We start from the raw sequence: 20969 nt of genomic DNA, 5'->3' as shown, positions 1-20969 counted from the left end.
ATCTAAATAGTGAATGTGCATACTATGTAGCGAATATCATGCCATGAGTGTGAATGTTAATTAGTGAGTGCCATGTAATATTCATGTTTTGAAGTGCCATATAATGAATGCTATGCAATGAAATGTGTTGCGCAATGTGAAAGTCCTAAGTGTCAAATAATGAATGCTAAGTGAAGAGTGATATGAAGGCATGCTCCAAGCATGACCCTCTTTTGTGATTGATAATAGTGAAGTGATTCAGTGATGCCATGCACGGGTTACCCGTGGTGGTATAATGTGAATTGATAAGAGAGTAAGGCCGACAATATTTGTTAACTCCCTGTAGGATAAGAGGAGAATTAGGTGGAAGGTGTAATGGGTGAGTCGCGCCCCCGAAATTTAGTGTATTATAAAAAGTAAATAGTAACTCGTGCCTTGCAAGGCAAGTGTCTATCAAAGCCTCAAAGCACGATGGGGACTGTGTGTATAAGTGTGAGGGCATTACCGAATAGGACACTCATTGTCAATACCCTCTCTCTCAAGTGATGACAAAAGTCCTAAACAATAGGGTTTGGCTTGGCCTGATGAATCGGGCTTCTATTTCGAGAATAGGTGAATCTAAGGAGTGAGTGGTTAATGATTGGATGTGTGAATGTTAATGATGATAGTTATATTGATTATATGATAGTCATGATGTTCGATATGTCATCCGTGATGATTATATTGATAAGATTGCTAAATTGAATTCCTTTTTCATTAAGATTGCTTATAGTCAAAAAAATTATTCATGGTGCCTGGATGGATATATCATTTTTGCATAGCAAATAGATCCTCTTAGTGGGCTTTATAGCTCATTTCTGTTTTTCCATCCCTGTAGAGTAGAAGCTACATGTTAAAAACAACCAGTAGGGTGATCGATCTGGTTGACGAAGGCTCGTACATGCCGAGCAGATCTTTTGTTTGTATGTATCTAGCGGTCGTGGGCTATGTTTTTTGTCTATATTGAAGTTAGACGTTGTGTACCTAGGACTTCAGTGCCTTAAACAATTATATTACGCCAAGTTGTTTATGTAATAATATAAGTTGATTTTGTGCATTTTTTTATAGAGTTTATTTACTTTCTTGGTTTGCTTGAGTTACCGTTTTCCTAAGTAGCGTTCGCTACCTCTGAATCACGAACCCGTACCTTGCCACCCTCTGACGAGAACGGTAGGATCATGGCTGTGGGGTCCTAACAGCTGCTGACAAATCTGCTTTTTTTAGGAACTAACAAACATTCAGTTAAATTTGAATGTGCCTTGGTTGGTTTTTGGTGACTTTAATATTATTAGATGGCCAAGTGAATCTTCATCTTCTCCTTCTATGTCCTCCTGTATGAGATTGTTTAAAGGTTTTATACAGTACCATGAATTGATTGATCTTCCTTCTTTTAGGGCTAATTATACCTGGTCCAATCATAATTTACAAGATCCTATTTTGACAAGGTTAGACGGGTTTTTTGCTTCGTCTGAATTTGTTACTCGTTTCCCAAAAATAAGTGTGAAAGCCCTACTAAAAATCTCCTCTAATCATGTCCCGCTTCTCCTTAACACTGAGGTTTCTTGTATGGACCATCCCCATTTAGATTTGAATTGACATGGCTATTAGAGAGATTTTTACTCAGCTTGATTGAAGACTTCTGAAAAAATACTATCATTGATGGTTGGAAAGGTTTCCAAATTTCAAAGAAGCTCCAGCTATTAAAACAAAGGATTATTACATAGACAATGAATATTTGGGAAAATTTACAATCTAAAATCAGGGAAACAAAGCCTCATGTAGAGGAGTTAGATAATGTTCAGTTTATGGGAGGTGTTCTAACACAGGATCAATTAAGAGATAGAAGTTTATGGGTAGCTACATATAAATAGTTGCTTAATTTGGAGGAAATTCATTGGAAACAAAGATCTCGTGTGTAATGGTTCAAGGAGGGCAATAGAAACACAAGATTCTTTCATGATATTGTAATGCAAGAAAAAGGGGTCACTCAATTCAAAGCCTCCATATTGAAGGAGTAGACTATGACAACATGTCAGAGATTGATAGGGCCTTGGTTGAACATTTCAAGAAGTCTTACGAGGCTGATAGTGAGATTCAACTATCCATTCACGATCTACCTTCAATAAGTTGTCGTTAGAACAAACTCAGTGGTTGGCGAGAAAAAGTGAAGAGTAAGAAATCAAAGATGTAGTCTTTGACCTAGGCAGAGAAAAGGCTCCTGGCCTAGATGAATATCCAATGGCATTTTTTCAATCTTTTGGGATATTTTGAAAGATGATATTCTTCAATTATTTGAAGAATTTTATTGGAGGGGTAAAATTAATATTGCCACGAATTCTACTTTTATTGCTTTAATCCCAAAGAAACAAATCATTGCGAATATCAAGGATATTCAGCCTAATAGTCTTATTGGCAGTCTTAATAAAATCATTGCAAAAATTTTAGCTAATAGACTGTGACAGGTGATTCACATGGTTATTAAAGAACCACAATCAACATTCTTGAAGGATAGGCAACTTATGGATAATATTTTGGTTACACAAGAATGTATCCATTCAATAATCATGGATGACAAACCAGACCTTATTTGTAAGCTAGACATTGAGAGGGCATATGATAAGGTTGATTGGGGGGTTATACAAAGCATCATGGCTAAAGTGGGTTTTCGTTCAACATGGAGATTGTGGATTGACGGTTGTCTATCTTCTACCCATTTTTCAATTCTTATTAATGGCAAAGCAACTAGTTTTATCAAAGCATCAAAATGATTGAGACAAGAGAACTCTCTTTCACCTTTTTTATATACTTTGGTAGCTGAGAGCTTTAGTGTCATGCTTAATGGATTGACAGTACAAATGATCATATCATGTATTAGTATTGGTAATAATGGTCTTATAATATCACACTTACAGTATGCTAATGATACCATGTGATCCCACCGTTACTGAAATCACTTTCCTATGGATTTTTTTGAAAAACGTGGAACTCTCAACTAGACTTATTGAGTAAAACCAATCTCATTAGTATTAGCTGTCCACAAATGGTAGTATCAAGAATGACACATTTATTTGGTTGTGGTGTTGAGTCCTTACCATGTACTTATTTGGAAATTCCCCTAGTAGATTCGAGGCCTTCAAGATCAATTTGAGATCTAGTGGTGGAGAGATTTGATAAAAAACTGAACACTTGGAAAGCTAAAACTCTTTCTATGAGGGGAAGATATACATTGATTAAATCCACTTTATCTAACCTCTCGATATATTTTATGTCTTTATTTAAGATGTCAAAAGAAGTTGAAAAACAACTTGAAAGAATTATGAGAAGTTTCTTGTGGGAAGATGACATAAGAAGGAGGAGATTTCATCTGATGAGTTGAGAAAAATTTTGTAGACCAATAAATGAGGGGGGAGGGGGGATTGGGTGTTAGGAGACTGAAACATATGAACTCAACGCTTTTAGTAAAATGGTGCTGGAGGATCCATACACAACCTAAGTCTTTCTGGGTGCTTGTTTTGAGAGAAAAATATGGAATAGATTTGAACTTTGGCCTCACTAAAAGTCCAAGAAACAAGACAAGTTTGTCTTATGTTTGAAGATGTATTGACTATGAGATATCTGTGTATCTACGGTAATTCCGAAAAATAGTGGGGAATAAAAAATCCACTCTTTTTTGGTTTGACAAATGGATTAAAGATGAACCATTGAGATACCTTTTCCCTAAAGTTTTGTCAAAAGCTTTAAACCAGCCATCTGTCAAGGAGGCTAGTGAGGGTGTTTATACTAATATTGTTTGGTCTATTCCTTGCAGGAATAGAAGAGGTACAGACAAATTCATTGAGTATCAAACATTGTTGGAATTATTGAATGCACATATTTGACTCCAAATATGGATGATAGCTTTATTTGAGATCTTACCCCTTCGGGAGACTTTTCGATTAAGTCCACCTACAACCTTTATTTTCTGATTGTTGGTGAGAATTAGATGTTGGTTTATTCAAGATTAAGAAATTGCATGTGCCTCTTAAAGTACAATTATTCTTATGGATCATGTGTCGAGATAAATTAGCAACTGTTAACAACTTGAGAAAGAGGGGGTTTATCATCACCAATATATGTATCATGTGCAAATCTAGTGATGAAATTTCGCATTATCTTTTCGTCTCATTCCCTTTTGTAACTTATCTTTGGGATTGGGCTCGTCAGTGCCTCAATTTATCATTCCTTTTGCCCCAAAATGTCATAACTCCTCTTGACTAATGGATCACACCCGATATTTCAAAGATGGGAACTATCCTTTGGAGATATATTTGGGCTAGCCTTCTTTGGAATGTCTTGAAGGAAAGAAATGTAAGAGTCTTTGATAGTATAAGTGCAAATCTGTCTACATTAAAATCGAATATTTTAGCAATTGCAGTTGATTAGTTCCGTACACATAAGGATAGTGGCTTCATTCCTAAAAGTCTTATCATTAGCAATCCTTCGACAGTGGCGACTTTGAGTATTACTATCAACACTCGCAGTGAGGTTGTTTGGATACCACCACCAGTGAATTCCTTCAAACTTAATTTTGATGGAAATTCACTTGGCAATCTAGGGCCAACCGACTAAGGTGGACTCATCAGAAATAATTTGGGTCACATTATTTTTTCTTACTCGGGTCCTTGTGATATCACAACAGCAAGTGATGTGATATCACAACAACAAATGAGGCGGAAGCACGAGGTTTATTAGAAGGTTTGAAATTGCCATGCACTTTGAAAAGGGACAAGATTATCGAAGGAGACTCGGCAAATGTCATTGCCTGGAGTAAGAGGAAGGCCAAATCACTTGGAGATTAAGGACTATTTTTCATCAAGTTTGGGATATTTTGTCAACCTCTATGACGACGGTCTAATATTGTTATAGAGAGGCGAATGAAGATGTCGATGTTCTTGCTAAGGAGGAGCCCATATTCCCTCTCTATTGGCTATTCCTTGTCTGTAATATTGTGTCATTGTTTGAACATCTTGTATTTTACATATGAATTAATAATAAGTCGTATGTTACCGTTCAAAAAAAAAAAAAAAAAGGAAAAAACATGGCCTTTTATGAAAATGATTAGAGACAAAAATCAGTTGTAAAATGAAAGGCATTTGCTAACCATACGAGTCATGCTACTAAATAATTTAATACATATATTCATAATTTAGTAGAAGTATACATAAACATATATATGAGAAATATGAGACTAGGAGCTTTCATAAAACATGAACAAGCGAGCAAGCTTTTAAATACATACGCATAATGAAAAACTTACATACAGAGGATCGACGAGAAAAGCAACAACAACAAGACTTTAATTGCTTGAACTTCAAGAGGAATCACACATTAACTCATCAAGCTTTTACAAACTCACAATCACACACTAACTCATCAAGCTTTTACAAACTCACAAACTGAGGGAGAGGGGAAACTTCACACTGACTCTGATAAGGGGAGCTGGATGGTTGGATATACCACCAAATATATTAACTAAGAGAGAGAGAAAAGAGAAGGACGCTAAGAGATAGCTCCTAGTCTCATATTTCTCATATATATGTTTTTGTATGCTTCTGCTAAATTATGGTATCAGAGCCTGAATCAGAACTACTAATGATAATATCTTCATCATCATTAATTTTTCCAGCTAACAATTTATTTTCTGAATCAGAAGAATCAGAAGTTTCTTATTTCATTTGGAGTATCTCAAATATTTGGGTTTTAAGAAGAAAAGTTCGAGGAGAAAATTGAAGTAAAAGCCTCACCCTTTAAAATAGGACCTAAAGAAGCTGACCATAACATGGCCAAGCTCGACGGTATACATCATATCATTGAACAAAATAATTATATAAATGTTTTCCTCCAAACAATAGGAAAGCAAACTAAAAGAATAGAAAATGCAGTTAATAGATTAAAACTGACTGCAGGAGATAAAAAAATTGGTAAGCAAAAAGAGGTTGTTCTGTTTAAACCTCCTCCAACTATTGAGACAGGAAAATTTAGCTTACAAGGAATAAAGAAAAAAGAAGACAATAGGGAATTAGTTGACGAATTGGTTAAAAGATTGGAAAAGTTGAAAATCAATGAAAGGGAGAAAGGTTAGTCTTTTAAAAACAAGGAAGGAGATATTCAAGTCCTACAAAAGGAGCCTGACCAAGAAATTTCTGACATAGAAAAAGCTTTTAATACAGAAAGCTTAGAAGTTAATAGAATTGATTATGGGAGAAAAATAAGACCAGTATCCCTAACCAGAATGTACTATCCTAGACCAACCCAGTAGATCTTCAAATAGAAGAAGACATAATTTCTACCTCGGTCTCCTATTTTGGGAAATCCATAATAAACTGGAACATAAACGGCATGGCTAAAATCAAATCCTAGATCTTATGAAACACATGACTATATATGTCACTGCCTGTAAGGCGAGTGGAAATCAAGACCACGAGATAGCCAAGGCCATAATATGTGAATTTACAAGATGGTTAAGAGGTTGGTGGGATTTTCATATGGATGAAGAATTAAAAAATCAAATATTGAATACCTCAAAACAATGGGTAGTCAAAAATGAAAAATGGCCAAGACAGTATAATCCAAGAAGGAGATGCAGTCAATACACTAATATATACAATTACCCTCTATTTCGTAGGAAGCACTGCTTTGTTGGCAGCAAGATATGAAGATTTGTTATCAAATCTAAGATGTCTTACACTCTCTCATTATAAGTGGTATAAAGATGTATTCTTTTCAAAATTACTATCAAAAGAGGATAGTAAATCAGACCATTGGAAAGAAAAATTTGTAGCTGGACTACCACACCTTTTTGTAAAAAAGGTAAAAACAAGGCTTAAAAATAAACATGGTGGAATTATTCCTTATTCTCTGTATACCCTAGAAGAACTATCAGCCGAAATTTGTGATGAAGGTCTAGCATTGTGTACAGACCTAAAACTTCGAAGACAATTGGAAAAACAGAAAATAACGGGGAGAAAGGAGTTAGGAGATATCTGTGAACAGTTTGGTTATAATACCCTACCCCCTTCAAAACCCTTTCGAAAAGAAAAGCATGAAAATTTCAAGAAAAAAAGATTTAAACAATCTTCAAAGAAAAGAGAAAAGTTTTCCAGGAAATTTTTACAGGACAAACCATCCTTTAAAAGTAAGGGAAAAAATAAAATTCATGTTTGTTATAATTGTGGCAAAGTATGCCATTAGAAAAATAAGTGTAGAGTTAAAAGGAAAATCAACTCTATAGAAATAGATAATTATCTTAAAACCCAAATATTTGAAATACTCCAAATGAAAGAAGAAACTTCTGATTCTTCTTATTCAGAAAATGAAATGTTAGTTGGAGAAATCAATGATGATGAAGATATTATCATTAGTAGTTTTGATTCAGACACTCTTACAAAAAAAGAATATCTGATTATAGATCTTATCGACAAAATTACGGATCCAGAGGCTAAGAGGGAAGCTTTAGTTCAATATATCAACATGTCCAAAACTCCTTCTGAAAAGGCAGAATCTTCTCTTGTTCGACAAAAGAAGATTATAGTTTTCATGATATCCTTAGAAGAGTGCAAAACAAAACCCAGGTTGATAGAGAACCCCAAACCGGATTAGTGGTTTCAGCAAAAAAGATAAATCTATGCCAAACAAAAATAAGATTTCTGGGACAATATTTTTCAAGGAAGGATCATTCCCATTAATAGAGAGAGCTATAGAATTCGTGTCCAAATTTTCAGATATAATAAAGGGAAAAACCGAATTACAAAGATTTTTTGGATGCTTAAATTATATTTCTGATTTCTACAAAGATCTGGCCCTAGATGCTAAACCTTTATTTCAAAGATTGAAAAAGCATCCTCCAGAGTGGACTGATAAGCATACCAAGGCGGTCAACAAGACTAAAATAAAGGCTAAAGAGTTACCATGTTTATCCCTATCCAGTCCTACAGCGTTCAAAATAGTAGAAACAAACGCATCAGAACAAGGACTTTGTGCTGTTTTAAAACAGAAAATCAATAATCAAGAACAGTTGGTCCGGTTTACTTCTAAAACTTGGAACCCGGCCCATCAAAATTATTCAACAGTGAAAAAAGAGATACTTGCTATTGTCCATGCTATTACAAAATTCCAGAGTGATCTGCTTAACCAATCGTTTCTTGTACGAACTGACTGCAAAGCAGCAAAGGATATCCTTCATAAAGATGTAACAAATCTCGTTTCAAAACAAATCTTCGCAAGATGGCAAGGTATTCTCTCTGCTTTTGAATTTACTATAGAACATATTAATGGTAATACCAATTATTTGCCTAACTTTGTAACGCGAGAATTTTTGCAAGGAGGGCAAAAGGAATCAACAAAAGAAACCGATGGAAATAATCTCTAGCCCGGGGAAAACCTTGGCATCACCATCAACATCAAACGTTATAATAAGAAGGCAAATACGAGATAGTGATATATCTCCCCTTCAAACACCAATAAGTACTCAAACTTCTAGTACTAAAACCTCATATTTGGAAAAAGCATATATTCTTTTGCTGATTATAGAAAGTAACCACCAGTCAAAAAATCCAACTGAAATAGCTGTCATATATTTAAGGCAACATATGCATCATAATATGAATGAAAGATGTAGGGAATGATGTGAAAATATCCTTATGGAAACAAGTTATATATTCATAGATATAGAAATAGCATACTCCAAATTTCAAATCAAAAAAGTTATTTCTTACCAAGAATGGGGACTAGATCCTTTAAAATCAAGGATCACCAATGCGAAAGGATTTAAAATCAAATCCTATTACTACTTCGAATATATAAAAGCTTGGGATGAAGTTTTTACATACCATAATACAAAAAATTCACATAACTGGTATATTCAGTTTAAATTAACTGAGCCAAATGAATTTCCCAATTGGTTTAAAAATTGGTTCCTTATATGGGGATCATCAAGCCAAATCCTACCTACAAATCTACAAATTTCACAGAGAAAATTCTCTGATTACAATAGTCAAAGTCTTAAAAGCGGCTATCATATATATTTTATGACATTATATTAGGTCCCGTGGATTTTAAAATGGGATTATCAAATCTCAGAAGATCCTATGGATAGATGGGATTATATTCCCGAATTAAGGAGACAAATATACATCAAATGGTGGGACAGTTCAGACAAAATAAAAATGAAACTTGTACCTTCAATTTCGTCTCAAAAAGGAAAAATAGAAATAGCGGAATATGTTATAATTTTACAACAACAAAACCCTAAGCTATCTAAAGAAGAGCTTAAAAGGAATTTTTGGAGTGCTATAGAAGATAATATGTGCACCTCCACTCAAAGTGATTAACAAGAAGACTACAGTCCAATGACGGTGATGACTGTGCAGGTATTGAATTTTCTTCAAAGTAAAGAAAATTCACAGAGGGACCTGGACGACTCCACCCATATCCAAGACACGTGTCCCTTCACCAACAGACAGAATCTACTTTTACTATAGCCACTCACCTTTTATTGTAGCCACTCACCGACAGAATCTACTTTTACTGCAGCCACTCACCGACAAAATCTACTTTTACTGTAGCCACTACGAAAAAGCCGACTAAAGTGGGTAAGCATCTTGGAAAGGTTGTCAGTGCCGCTTTCAAAATATTTCAAATCATCTTAACTCCTCTGGCTATAAGAAGAAGAAGTTGCATTGTGGAAGGGGAGATATCTCTTGGCATCCTCCTTTTTTTTCTCTCGCTCTTCGTTAATATATCCGATGATGTATCCAGCCCTCCAGCTCCCCTTTTCAAAGTCAGTGTGAAGTTTCCCCTCTCTCTCAGTTTGTGAGTTTGTAAAAGCTTGATGAGTTAATGTGTGATTCCTCTTGAAGTTCAAGCAGTTAAAGTCATGTTGTTGTTGCTTTTCTCGTCGATCCTCTGTATGTAAGCTTTTCATTATGCTTATGTATTTAAAAGCTTGTTAGCTTGTTCATGTTTTATGATAGCTCCTAGTCGCATATTTCTCATATATATGTTTCTGTATGCTTCTGCTAAATTATGGTATCAGAGCCGTGATTGTTGATTCCTAAGCTATATGAATTATTTTCCCATCAAATTAATTTAATTGTATTCATTTTATTATTAAAATTATTTTAGTTTTATTATTTGAATTTTATGAATATCTCAATATTTTATTTGTGATTTTTGGACTAATAAAAATACAGTTATTGTTCTTACAAAGTTATAATAATGTAAATATATATTTTAAATTGTTTTATTTAATTTTAAAAATAATATTTTTTTATAATATTCCATGGGGGCCTATAGTGCACATGGGCCCACTATGTGGCATGTGGGTGGGGGACCACATTTGCTACAAAAGGGTGGCACGCCCCACCCTCTTTGGATTCTCTTATTTGCTTTTAAGATAAGGTTAGTTTGATTTGTAGCATGTGGTCAAATCTTGGAAGGGATCTATTGACCATGGTTTTATCTATTTTGTAACAAGTTTATTTAAAGAAATATGATCAATTTGAATTGATATGGATATTATCTTATTTATATATGGTAGAATTTATCTACTTGATATTATTTGACATATCCTTATAGAATATGTGACATCGATCGTGCAATTTTATATAATGCATGATATTTATTTTATTTAAATATATTGATGGGAAAATGGTTTAGGAAAGGGGGATAATGGTTGTGTACCTTCTATAAATTGATGGCTCATCTATAAAATGGATGGCTCATGTCTCTCACCCCACAAGTCACCCTTGATCGACGGTGTATGTTCAATATCACAAGAAGAGGCAAGCCAAAGAAAATCCTAAGAAACCCTAATCTTATTCAAAGCCTATAAAAATAGATTGTCTCTACAAAAAAATCTCTACACCTTATCTTTCTATCTCTCTCTTAAGAAAGTTTATCTCTCTCATGTTTGATCTCTCGCTCCCACATTGTGAAAGAACCTAAGGGTTTAGGTTATGGAGTTCTTCTCTCCTATCTCTCAAATATGGATTTATGGCTAAGGGTTTTAGGGTTTAGTAAAAAGAGAATCCATCTCTCTCAAGCTAGGTTACTAAGAGAATTCACCTAGGGTTTGAGTTTGTGATCAAAGGGGCTCCATTGGTGTAGCTTGACCGAAATTTGCTTTCTCGATTCGAGATTGAAGCTAAACACCGTTGATCCCGCACCATCGAATGATGGTGACTCGGTGTGGGTTGTAATAAGCCCGGTTGAGATAATCTCCAGCACTCTTCTTTTTGTTTATTGCAATCTTATCTTTTATTCTCAAGCATAGTGCATAGTTGTTTCAATGGCATCAAGTTGTTAAGATCTTGGTTTTATTGTTATGTTGATTTTATTTTGAAATTTATCTTATTATAATAAAGACCACCTGTAAGTGATCTTTTGCTAAAAGAAAGGGGTGAAATATAAAAAAAATAAAAAAATGCATTCCCTGTAAAATATCACATAGGTCTTTTTTTCATCTTTTACCTCGATCTGACATATTTTTCATGTGGTTCGACAGCTGCGCATTGGGGTCCAGCAGTGGTTTTATTGTACCGGTCTGGCAATTAACTTTTGGTCATTGTGTATCTTGTGAAGATGTGACGCGAGCTTATACAGACAAAGGGTATTTTGGTCCAAATAAATATGACTTTTTTTACCAAAAGGAAGGGTTATTTGCTTGAAAAGTATGTTTTGAGATAAAAGTTGTGATAAACAAATTGGTTGGAGAAGGTTGTCTAGAAAATCTGAGTTGAGATGTGAAATGTGCAATTTTCCTAGCATTCTTTTCGTCTATTTCTGTTTTGACGTTTACCTTCTTTTGGCTAGAGTCAAATGACAAATGCTTTCTTTATGTTGCCAGTTATATCTATACAAATACAATATGCGAACATTTCAAATTGTGTGAAATGTTTTCTTTTTTTTTTTTTTTTTTTTACGAAGTTAACAATATTCTAATTACTTATAAAGGATCAAAACAAAAAAAAAAAAAATGCAATTCTGCTTCCAAATATCACCCTTTCAAACTAACAAAACATAAACATCCCTCACCCCCAAAAGTCCCTACATCGCTATCTACCTTGGACCCCAACTATACCACTTAAGGCAACTTCTTCAGACATCGTGCTCTCTTGCCTCCTCCACTCGACCCAAAATCTCCAGAAATCTCTATCCCATTAACAATAATTTCTCAATATGAGTTTTTTTTCTAACTCGAGGAGTATGATGCAAATCACATTCAAGATGTTTATTTTTTATTTATTTATTTTAAAAATTTTAATTTTTAAGATTGTGGGTAGATTTCTTTTCATCTTTATTTGGGGTTATTTTTTAGGAATTATTGTATGGGGTTACAATAGAATTTTATTTAATATTGTGGGTAAGATTTCAAATTTTTTTAGGATCAGCTTGAGTTTCTTTTCTAAGTTTAGTAAGTTAATTAGTTTCTTTTTCTTGAGGGGTGTAGATCATATATAAATCGTATTCTTGCTAGGGTTCTTGGTTTTGTAAAATTTAAGGAAGGAAGAAAGGATAGTTAGGTGAGATAAAAAGGGAATAACATGAATTGAAGGGGGAAGTTAGAGAGAGAGAAAGAATCAAGTATGAGAGAGAGTTGTTTCTTTCTTCTTCTTCTTTTTCTGTTAAGTTTTTTTTTGTTTCGAATTAAAGTGGGTGGAATGTCCTATTGGGAGAAGACATGGAATACTTTTATAACGAGATTTTTTTAATGAAGAAGAAAAAAGTGTTGTATCCGGTTGACTTGATTTACTACTTCTTTCTTTAATTGGTGCTGAATTTTTACTTATTTTAATTGATGTTTAATTCTTACTTATTTTAAGATCAAAAGAAAATCGGATTTAATTTCCCATACTCTTTTTACATCAGGCGTATATATTAATGCTTTGTGCCTAATTGATATATAGAAAGCATTTCTTTAATTTAAAAAAAGTGCGTTCCATACTAATTGCTAACTTTCCGTCATAGATTAAGTTCCTTCCAAGTCACAAAAATGACTGAAAGGGACACATCATAACCATTCGCCAAGGGAAAGGAGGGTGCAAAGTTCACCTTGCCTAACAGGATGGTCCACATTCAATAAGGAAATCCACCGATCCATTTTGATTATGACATTCTTACCATAGACAGGAGCATATAAGAAATTACCATGTTCAATGCTAGACAGATCGATCATACACCAAACCAGGGTTGAAAGCTGGGTCCGGAAAACCGGTCTAGATTGGCATATAGGATCATTTGGAATAAAAAAAATCAAAAAATTACTAAAAAATATTATAAGTATTGTTATGGGGGGTTTTCAAGAACAACTGGGTGTAATATGTTATAAATTTTTATTATTTTATAAAAAATACGTGAATATTGAGACGTTAGTTTTTATTTTAATATTTGTCAATCACATTACATAAAAAAGAGCATAAAATCATTCTATATATGAATACATGGTCCAAGATAGAGTATAAAATTATAAAAAACAACCTAGGACCAAAATGACAGACAAATCAGAGCTTTGATCATGTAGAAGGCTCCTCAATGATCATTGAAAAAAATTTTAATGAAAACCATTTACCTTTGGTTCAAGGTGGTCACAATTAAACTTGACTATTATATAGGAAATTAGGTGACTGCATTTATTTCATTGACCAAGTTCAAAGTCTAAAAGAAATTTTTTCAAACTTTGTGATTCATCCAAACAAGCATATTTTATATATGATGGTTGTAAGTAATTGTGACCTCCGTGTACTAAAGATAAATGATCGCATTGTATACAGTCCCATATCAAATTTATTATCTAATATATCTCTAACATATAACACCTAATGAAAGTATTAAACTATTAATATATTGTCAAATATTTAAAAGGTTTAATATATATATATATATATATATATATATATATATATATATATATATATATATATATATATATATAATGTATCTACCATCAAGAATTTATCTCATATATTTAAATTTTAATAAAATGTTTATATATTATCTAATTATAGTATGCAGAATGTTATCTATTATCAATATAATACCTAGTATGGCTTCTAAAATTTTATTTAAAAATCCAACGTATCATATATAAGCATATATAATTATATACTAAAACTATATGTTAGATAACTAGAAAATATATGTTTAAAGTTAAAACGTTAATTATATAATTTGTTCCATGTGGGCTAGACTGCATTTCTACAATATACGGTCCAAAGGTATAAAGCAACCATTTTAAAGATGGTTACAAATAGTTGGTCCATCTAAAATCAATTGAAACTAACGGTTCAAATGTTTTCTTAATAGAATAATTATTTTTAATTTTTAAATTTTATTTATTTTTTCATATTCATGATCTCGATGTTAGAGATTACATGTCCTTAACAATTAAGTCCAAAAATCTATCTCAAAGATAGATATTTAAGAGGTGACTCATTTCTACAAGGACTCACAACAACCGTGTCCATTAAACATTATATTCAATTAAACATAAATATTTTCTATTTATGTAATATACATTTTAAACTTTAATATATATCCAATATACATTTTAAACTTTAATATATATCCAATATACCTAATTGTCTAGCTAAATGTAAATAATCAAATATATGAAAAAAATCTCTAGTTTTAAACAACTCATCTAAAATATAATTTTTTCTGCATGTATTAAATTATCTAAAAAAATTGACTCCAAATCAGATTATATGATGAAAAGAAAACGTTATAAACCAGAAATTATATATTGGAAAATGTTTATATAATAGTTTTTTTTTTTGGTGAGTAAGTTTATATAAGGTTGACACGTTAAATTGTAGAATTAAGGTTTACGTAAAAAACTCCATCAGAAAATGCTATTTTGATGTTAGAAAACTATTGATCGATGAACTTGACATCAAGATGAATGGATGTAGCGAAAACAAAGGATTTCAAGTTTTAAAAATAGTGTATCTTGCAACAAATTATTTGCAACATACATTTTCAAGATTTTCGTAGGTTTATAAATCTGTTTGATTTGAACCCTTGTTGGAGTTTGAAATTTTATAATTACATATGAAAGTTGATTCTCGAGCCATTCTAAAAATTCTCAGACTCTAAAATTGCATCTTATGACAAAATTTGAAAGTGCGCCTTACTTTGATGGTTTAAGGTTGCAATGTTATCCAAATATCACCCTTTTATATTATATTAAATAAGGGAAATGATCTAATGTAATGGTTGTATAGTAAAAACCATATTTTTAACATTTGTATGACCCCAAATTTTGCACACACATTCTCTTAATCCTCATAATCAGTTCTACGAAGAAAAAAAATTCAATTTGCACCTTAGATATGGTCAAAATTAGTACTCATCCAACAATGAATCTCGACCATCCATTTGGTGAATTTCAAGATTTAAGCCTTACCAATTCAAAATCACTTTTTTTCTTTTTTAGCATTATTAATCTAATGATGATACGCTATATAAAAATTTTGAGAATAAATCCTTCCGAGACCTATATCTAACCATTTTAATAAAATGGACGACTTATATTAATTGGGCTAGAATGAAAAGTTTCTAGAGCATTTTTTCAAAATTTCCTTTTTTGTGATTGTTCTTCAGAATGAAAAGAATGTACATTTAAAAATTCGTGTCAAACTTATGTCTCTAAAATGGTTTTTGAAGATGGTTGTATTATACTACTATACAAACATTGTATGAAATCATTCGCCAATAAATAATCCTTCCTAACACAATCTACAACAAGAAAACATGACATAATATATTACAAAAATGTTTGGATTTTCTTGAATTTTAAAGAAACCCCAAAAAAGCAACATAAATAAACAAATACAATTATTGTTGAAAAAATTCGCCTAACACTTTTATATTATATTAAATAATCCCTTCCTAACGCAAGCTACAAGAAGAAAAACAAAACAAGAAATATACTACAAAAATGTTTGGAATTTCTTGAATTTGAAAGAAACCCCAAAACAGCAACATAAATAAACAAATACAACTATTGTTGAAAAAATTCGCCTACCTAGTTAGATTGATCCGCAACCATTTTGAATCCAAATCCTTAAAGGAAATCTTGATTATAGATAAAAAAAACTATCAGATCATGGACATATGCTACATTGAGAAAAATCCTGAGATTTTCAATCTTCAATCTCTTCAAAACACATAGATTAGATCTGAGAAAGTTTGATGAAGTCAAATGAGACAAATTTGGGGTTATTTAACTGGATATTCAAGAACTTGAAAGATTGGCGCATTGAGTTTGTTTTGGCTTATGGAGCTGCTGACTTTTGTTAAAAAATACTCCAAAAACCAGTCACCCAAGGCTTGGATATGGTTGTTTTTTTATCGGATTGATTACATATATAAAAAAGGTTCAATTATTTAGGCAAAAGGCCAATTTCGCAGAGTTTTGAGCATTGAGCCAGGGAATTATCGGTTATGCAACAGTGAATTGTCGGTTCCTAAGAGTAAATCAGCAAGTCCTATCTAGACCTGGCCAGTTCCCAATATATCCAGGGAAAGGGTTCGTTCTAGAACGATTCCTAGACGCAATTCCAATCCGACCCAGCATCTTTAAAACATTGCACCAAACAAACTATAATCCAGACCAAGCCAAGGAGTGGGACCTTCACTTATCACTTTAGCCGCCCATCTTTCTAAGTTGCATGGAATAGATCCATAAATTTATTCAACAAATCCAGAGCAGATATACAACAAGAAAAGCAAAACAGACACCCCCACCAATAATAATCTCAATGTCATCCTCAACAAGATCAGAGAAGAATAACAAGAAAAGAATACATCTATTCATCTGCTAGTCTATTCTTAGTCAAGAGGCAAAAGATGACCAAAATAACCCAGTCTGAATCCATGATCAAGGAAGATGAAGAAAAACAAATAGAAATCACTGCTATAGACTTCAGAATTCCACAACGCCCCGGAAAACTGCACGCCAATGGTGAGCCACTTCTGACTCACCATAACCCGACCCATCCCTACAAAAGAAATCTATAGAATTCACAAACACAAAGTATTACTTCAAACATATGGCATTTCACAAGCCAAACCCAATGTAATCTCAAACTTCAGCTTCGAGCATCAAGAACCATGGACTGCAACAGAATTGGGAGGCTTAGTAATTGCAGAGATAATCCCAGTATACGTAACAATACCCACAAGCATATCCTCACTCTCCGGATGTGTGACCCAAACATGTGTCGCCCTGTGTGACAACATCTGGGCCATGACAGCCGCCAGAGAGCTTGTAGACCTACATGTCAAAGGTGTTGTCCTACCCCTATACATGCCGGCGCCACCATTCGGGCTAACTTGACCTTCTTCGGTGTTAAAGAAACCAACATTCTTACTGCTAAATTTTCTAGGCTTCGTCCCGGGAGACTCATTCGGTGACACTGGAGCAGAGGTAGGAATTATAGGGGGGAGGCAAGAGGCTTCAATACCCGAAACAAATTGGCCTGCATTAAGGTTGGCCAGGGCCCAAGCTGCTGACAGATAATCACACTTGCAAAGTTTGTAAGCAGAAATCTCACCAACAATTCGGAGAGAGCCGTCAAGGAGGGGCTCCACAATCGCGACGGCGGAGGGATCTAGGGCAGGCTCAGAGGCAGCCATTATAGCAGGGGAAGAGGCATCGAGGTGGGGGAAGGAAGGGGAGAGGACACCGAGAGTCGATATTGGGCAGAGGGGGAGGGGGGCAAGGGCACCGAGGCAATCAATGACAAAGCGTACGACGTCTTCGCGAGAGAGGACACACCAGTTGTTTCCACTACCAGTATTGCTGTTGCTGCTGGTGCTAGGGCTGGTGGGGCTATTGTCCCAGTTGGAGGGAGACTTGGGGTTATTGAGCCATTTGCCATTGTAGAGGATGGAGAAGCGCTTGCTCATGCCCTTCCATGCCACACTGCGAGGTACAAGAAGGCGTCGCACTCCTTGCTTCATCATCTCGAGCGCGTCTATAAGTCTGGATCGGACAATTATCAGAACACAATTTTACTTGGAGTGCTTGAGAATTAGAGAGTTCTGTGTTTTAGAAGGTAAAAAGAAATAAGAAAAAAATACTGTAGAGTACAGACCCAGTAAGACTTCAAAGTGAAATGAAAAACATACAATGAAAGGAATAAAAAACATTTGCAAAACACAATAGATGCTGCAATCCCAGAGTTATACTAAAATTACACGAAAAGTTCTTCATAGCTAGAAATTCCAAAAATCTAGAGTCAAGCTTCATTTATTCACCAAAAGATAGAAGAGTCGAGCTTTATCTCACATAGAATTTGACTAGATTTTAATATGCATCTCAAGAAAACCCAGGAACCTTGTGACTATTCTAGGACAGCACAGGAGTAAAAGGATGTTTGCATCATTTTCATAGAAAAACTAGGTTGATTCCCATCCATTTACACCATATATAGATTCTATATCAAAAGTCAGATATATCATCACATGAAATTCTTACTAAGAGATTAATCATCAACGTACAGATTAATCCTTTCAACACATACATTTACAGAAACTCACCATTTATGTTTTCTATATAGGCCAGCTCTAGCCCTAGCCTGGCCCTGGTCCCTAAAAGGCTGGCCCAAGCCCAGCCCGGCCCTGACCAGGCCGAAGCTGGAGAAGCCTTGGCCCAGCCTTACCCAAGCCCGGCCTTGGCCAAGTCTTGGCCCGGCCTACCCTGGGGCCATGGTAGCTTGGCCTGGCCCTGCCCTCAGGCCACAATTTGTGGCCCAGGCCCTAGTTTTACAGGGCGAGGCCAGGCCACCCGGCACAATCAGAAGCTACAGTAGCCATTAGCACAAGGAGACCTAAATCCAATTATTGCAATCACATACCCCAAAACATGGAGCACGACAAGTTAATGATGGGTGTCCATTAAAATAGGTAGAGAGTTCAGACCATAAAGAACACCAGATCTAAAATAAAACTCAGTAATCAGGACATGGATACATTCAAGAATGACAAAATAACAAGGTCAGAGCCAAAACCATCCTCAAAAAGAAAACAGAGAAGACAAATAAATAAATAAAAACCAAAGCCAGTACCAAATGCCAATTTCAGGAGAACCAATGTAATGAAAATTGGATTTAGAACTAGTATAAGCACTAAATATTTTCACATGATCAAAGCATAAAAGCCTCTACTTTGAAATATAAACCATCCCAAATGATAGTATCAAAACACTAATCTAAAGCATCGAATATCCGAAACCTATCATCTAAAACATGACAGTTAATCACAGCACATCAAAACCTGTGATAACAGAAACAGATTAAGAATCACAGTAACAGAACCATGTCCAAAACCAACAAAAAAAATTGATAAGAAAAATCAGCGTCAAAACAACTGGAAAATTGATCGCTCAGAAAAAGAAAAAGAGAAATACTTATTTAGAACCCATAAAAATTAATTCGGAAGAAGAAAAAGAACATTAACTATTGAAGAGAAGAATCAGAATATCAAAAGGGGAACAAGTGTCACTAAAAGGAGGACAAGACCCATGTTCCCAAAGAGAGAGAGAAAGAGAGAGAGAGAGAGAGAGAGAGAGAGAGAGAGAGGAATGAATCATCAGTCGAAACAGAATAAAAGCACATATACTGAATGAAAAGCCACAAGCCAAAGCAAGATTAGAGAGAGAACTAGAGAGAGAAAGACCCAAAATAGAGAGAGAAAAACCCAGCATATACAAAACAGAGACAGACTCGAAATCCCTAACATCCAGAACTAGAGAGAGAAAACCAGCTAATCGAAAACAGATAAAGAATCAACAATCAGAATTCCCAACATGAAAACTAGAGAGAGAATGAACCAATTCCCCTATCACAAAACCAAACAATACCAAGAAAAACTATACCCACCGGGTTCCAGGGTCCACCTCCTTGAGTATCGAAGTATTCGAAACGACCACCTCTGAAACAGCGGTTTTGAGCGCACTCTCGTGATCCAGAGAACCACTCACTTTCGCCAAATACCCAATCACATCAAGCGCGCTCAAAATCCCCACAAACCTCTGCTGCTTCATCTCCCCACTCTCAATACCCTTCCCTTTCCTCTTCTTCCAAACCATAATTGCACTCTCTGTACAATCCCCAAGTGCCTTAATCGCCATTTCCACACTCTCCGTCTCATAAAACTCCTGCAATTCCGGTTTTCCAACCGTTAAATCCCCGACCACATGATACAAGAAAACAGCTGCCATGGCCAGAAGGGGCTCCTGTACAGAACCAAAACCAGTTTTAGGAAAGAACCAGAGGGGGTTTGGGCGGCTGGTTGGGTGAAACCGGAAATGGGTTTCTGCCACCAAACCAGAAGTGATTTCCGATGAAACCAGAAATGGGTTTTTGCTATAACAGGGAATGGAGAAAGATGAGGAGCAGGAGAAAGAAAGCAAGGGGTTTGGGTGGGTTTAGGATGAGCAAATGGTGGAGAGAAGGCATGGCGAGAAAAAGGAAAAGAAGCCCATGAAAACGGTGGTTTTGGAAGATTGCAGGGAAACCGGTAGTTCGGATTAGGTGGTTTTAGGAGAGAGAGAGGACGCGGATCGTGGTCCTGACTCCTTTTGATCCGTGGTTTCTGGATATGTCTCAGCGGTGACCGAAGTGCATGCAATAATGAGCGAATGGTGTACCTCTCGGGTGCACTTTCAAATACTAAGGTTTAAATACTGGCCTTAAAAATATTTTTATCTTTAATTATAAAATATATGGTTTTTCTACTGAAGATCTTCGTAACAGCCTTAAAAATATTTTTATCTTTAATTAAAAATTTTAAAGCTTCAAATAGTGTAGATTGAAGAGATTTATGAAAATCTTGAAAATTAAAGGTTTAAAAATATATTATAAAATATATTATTTCTAAAACTTGAGATCTATTTTTTTCTAATGTCC

The 20969-nt window shown here is 34.7% G+C and overlaps 1 protein-coding gene across 1 annotated transcript; it reads right to left on the bottom strand.

Moving 5' to 3' along the window:
- Positions 1–16715: 16715 nt before the first annotated feature.
- On the bottom strand, positions 16716–20607 carry CBSX6 (Cystathionine beta-synthase (CBS) family protein). The gene is made up of 2 exons (XM_011626643.3): positions 19941–20607; positions 16716–18043 (listed from the first exon to the last, which is right to left on the bottom strand). Exons 1-2 carry the CDS (start codon positions 20279–20281, stop codon positions 17161–17163), a joined length of 1224 nt encoding a protein of 407 aa, XP_011624945.1. The 5' UTR covers positions 20282–20607; the 3' UTR covers positions 16716–17160.
- Between the last annotated feature and the right edge of the window lie 362 nt (positions 20608–20969).

The sequence above is a fragment of the Amborella trichopoda genome, chromosome 6 (assembly GCF_054954075.1).
Source record: "Amborella trichopoda isolate Santa Cruz 75 chromosome 6, AtrichopodaSantaCruz75HAP2 v2.0, whole genome shotgun sequence".
NCBI lineage: Eukaryota > Viridiplantae > Streptophyta > Magnoliopsida > Amborellales > Amborellaceae > Amborella > Amborella trichopoda.
Note: the sequence above shows the minus strand (reverse complement) of the source record. Positions and strands in the feature narration are given on the sequence as shown.

Bases quoted from the DNA above. Each gene is read 5' to 3' on its own strand.
- CBSX6 (XM_011626643.3), bottom strand. From the start codon at position 20,281: ATGGCAGCTGTTTTCTTGTATCATGTGGTCGGGGATTTAACGGTTGGA. The intron at 18,044-19,940 runs GTGGGTATAGTT...TGTCCGATCCAG, and splicing joins GAGGTGGACCCTGGAACCCG to ACTTATAGACGCGCTCGAGA.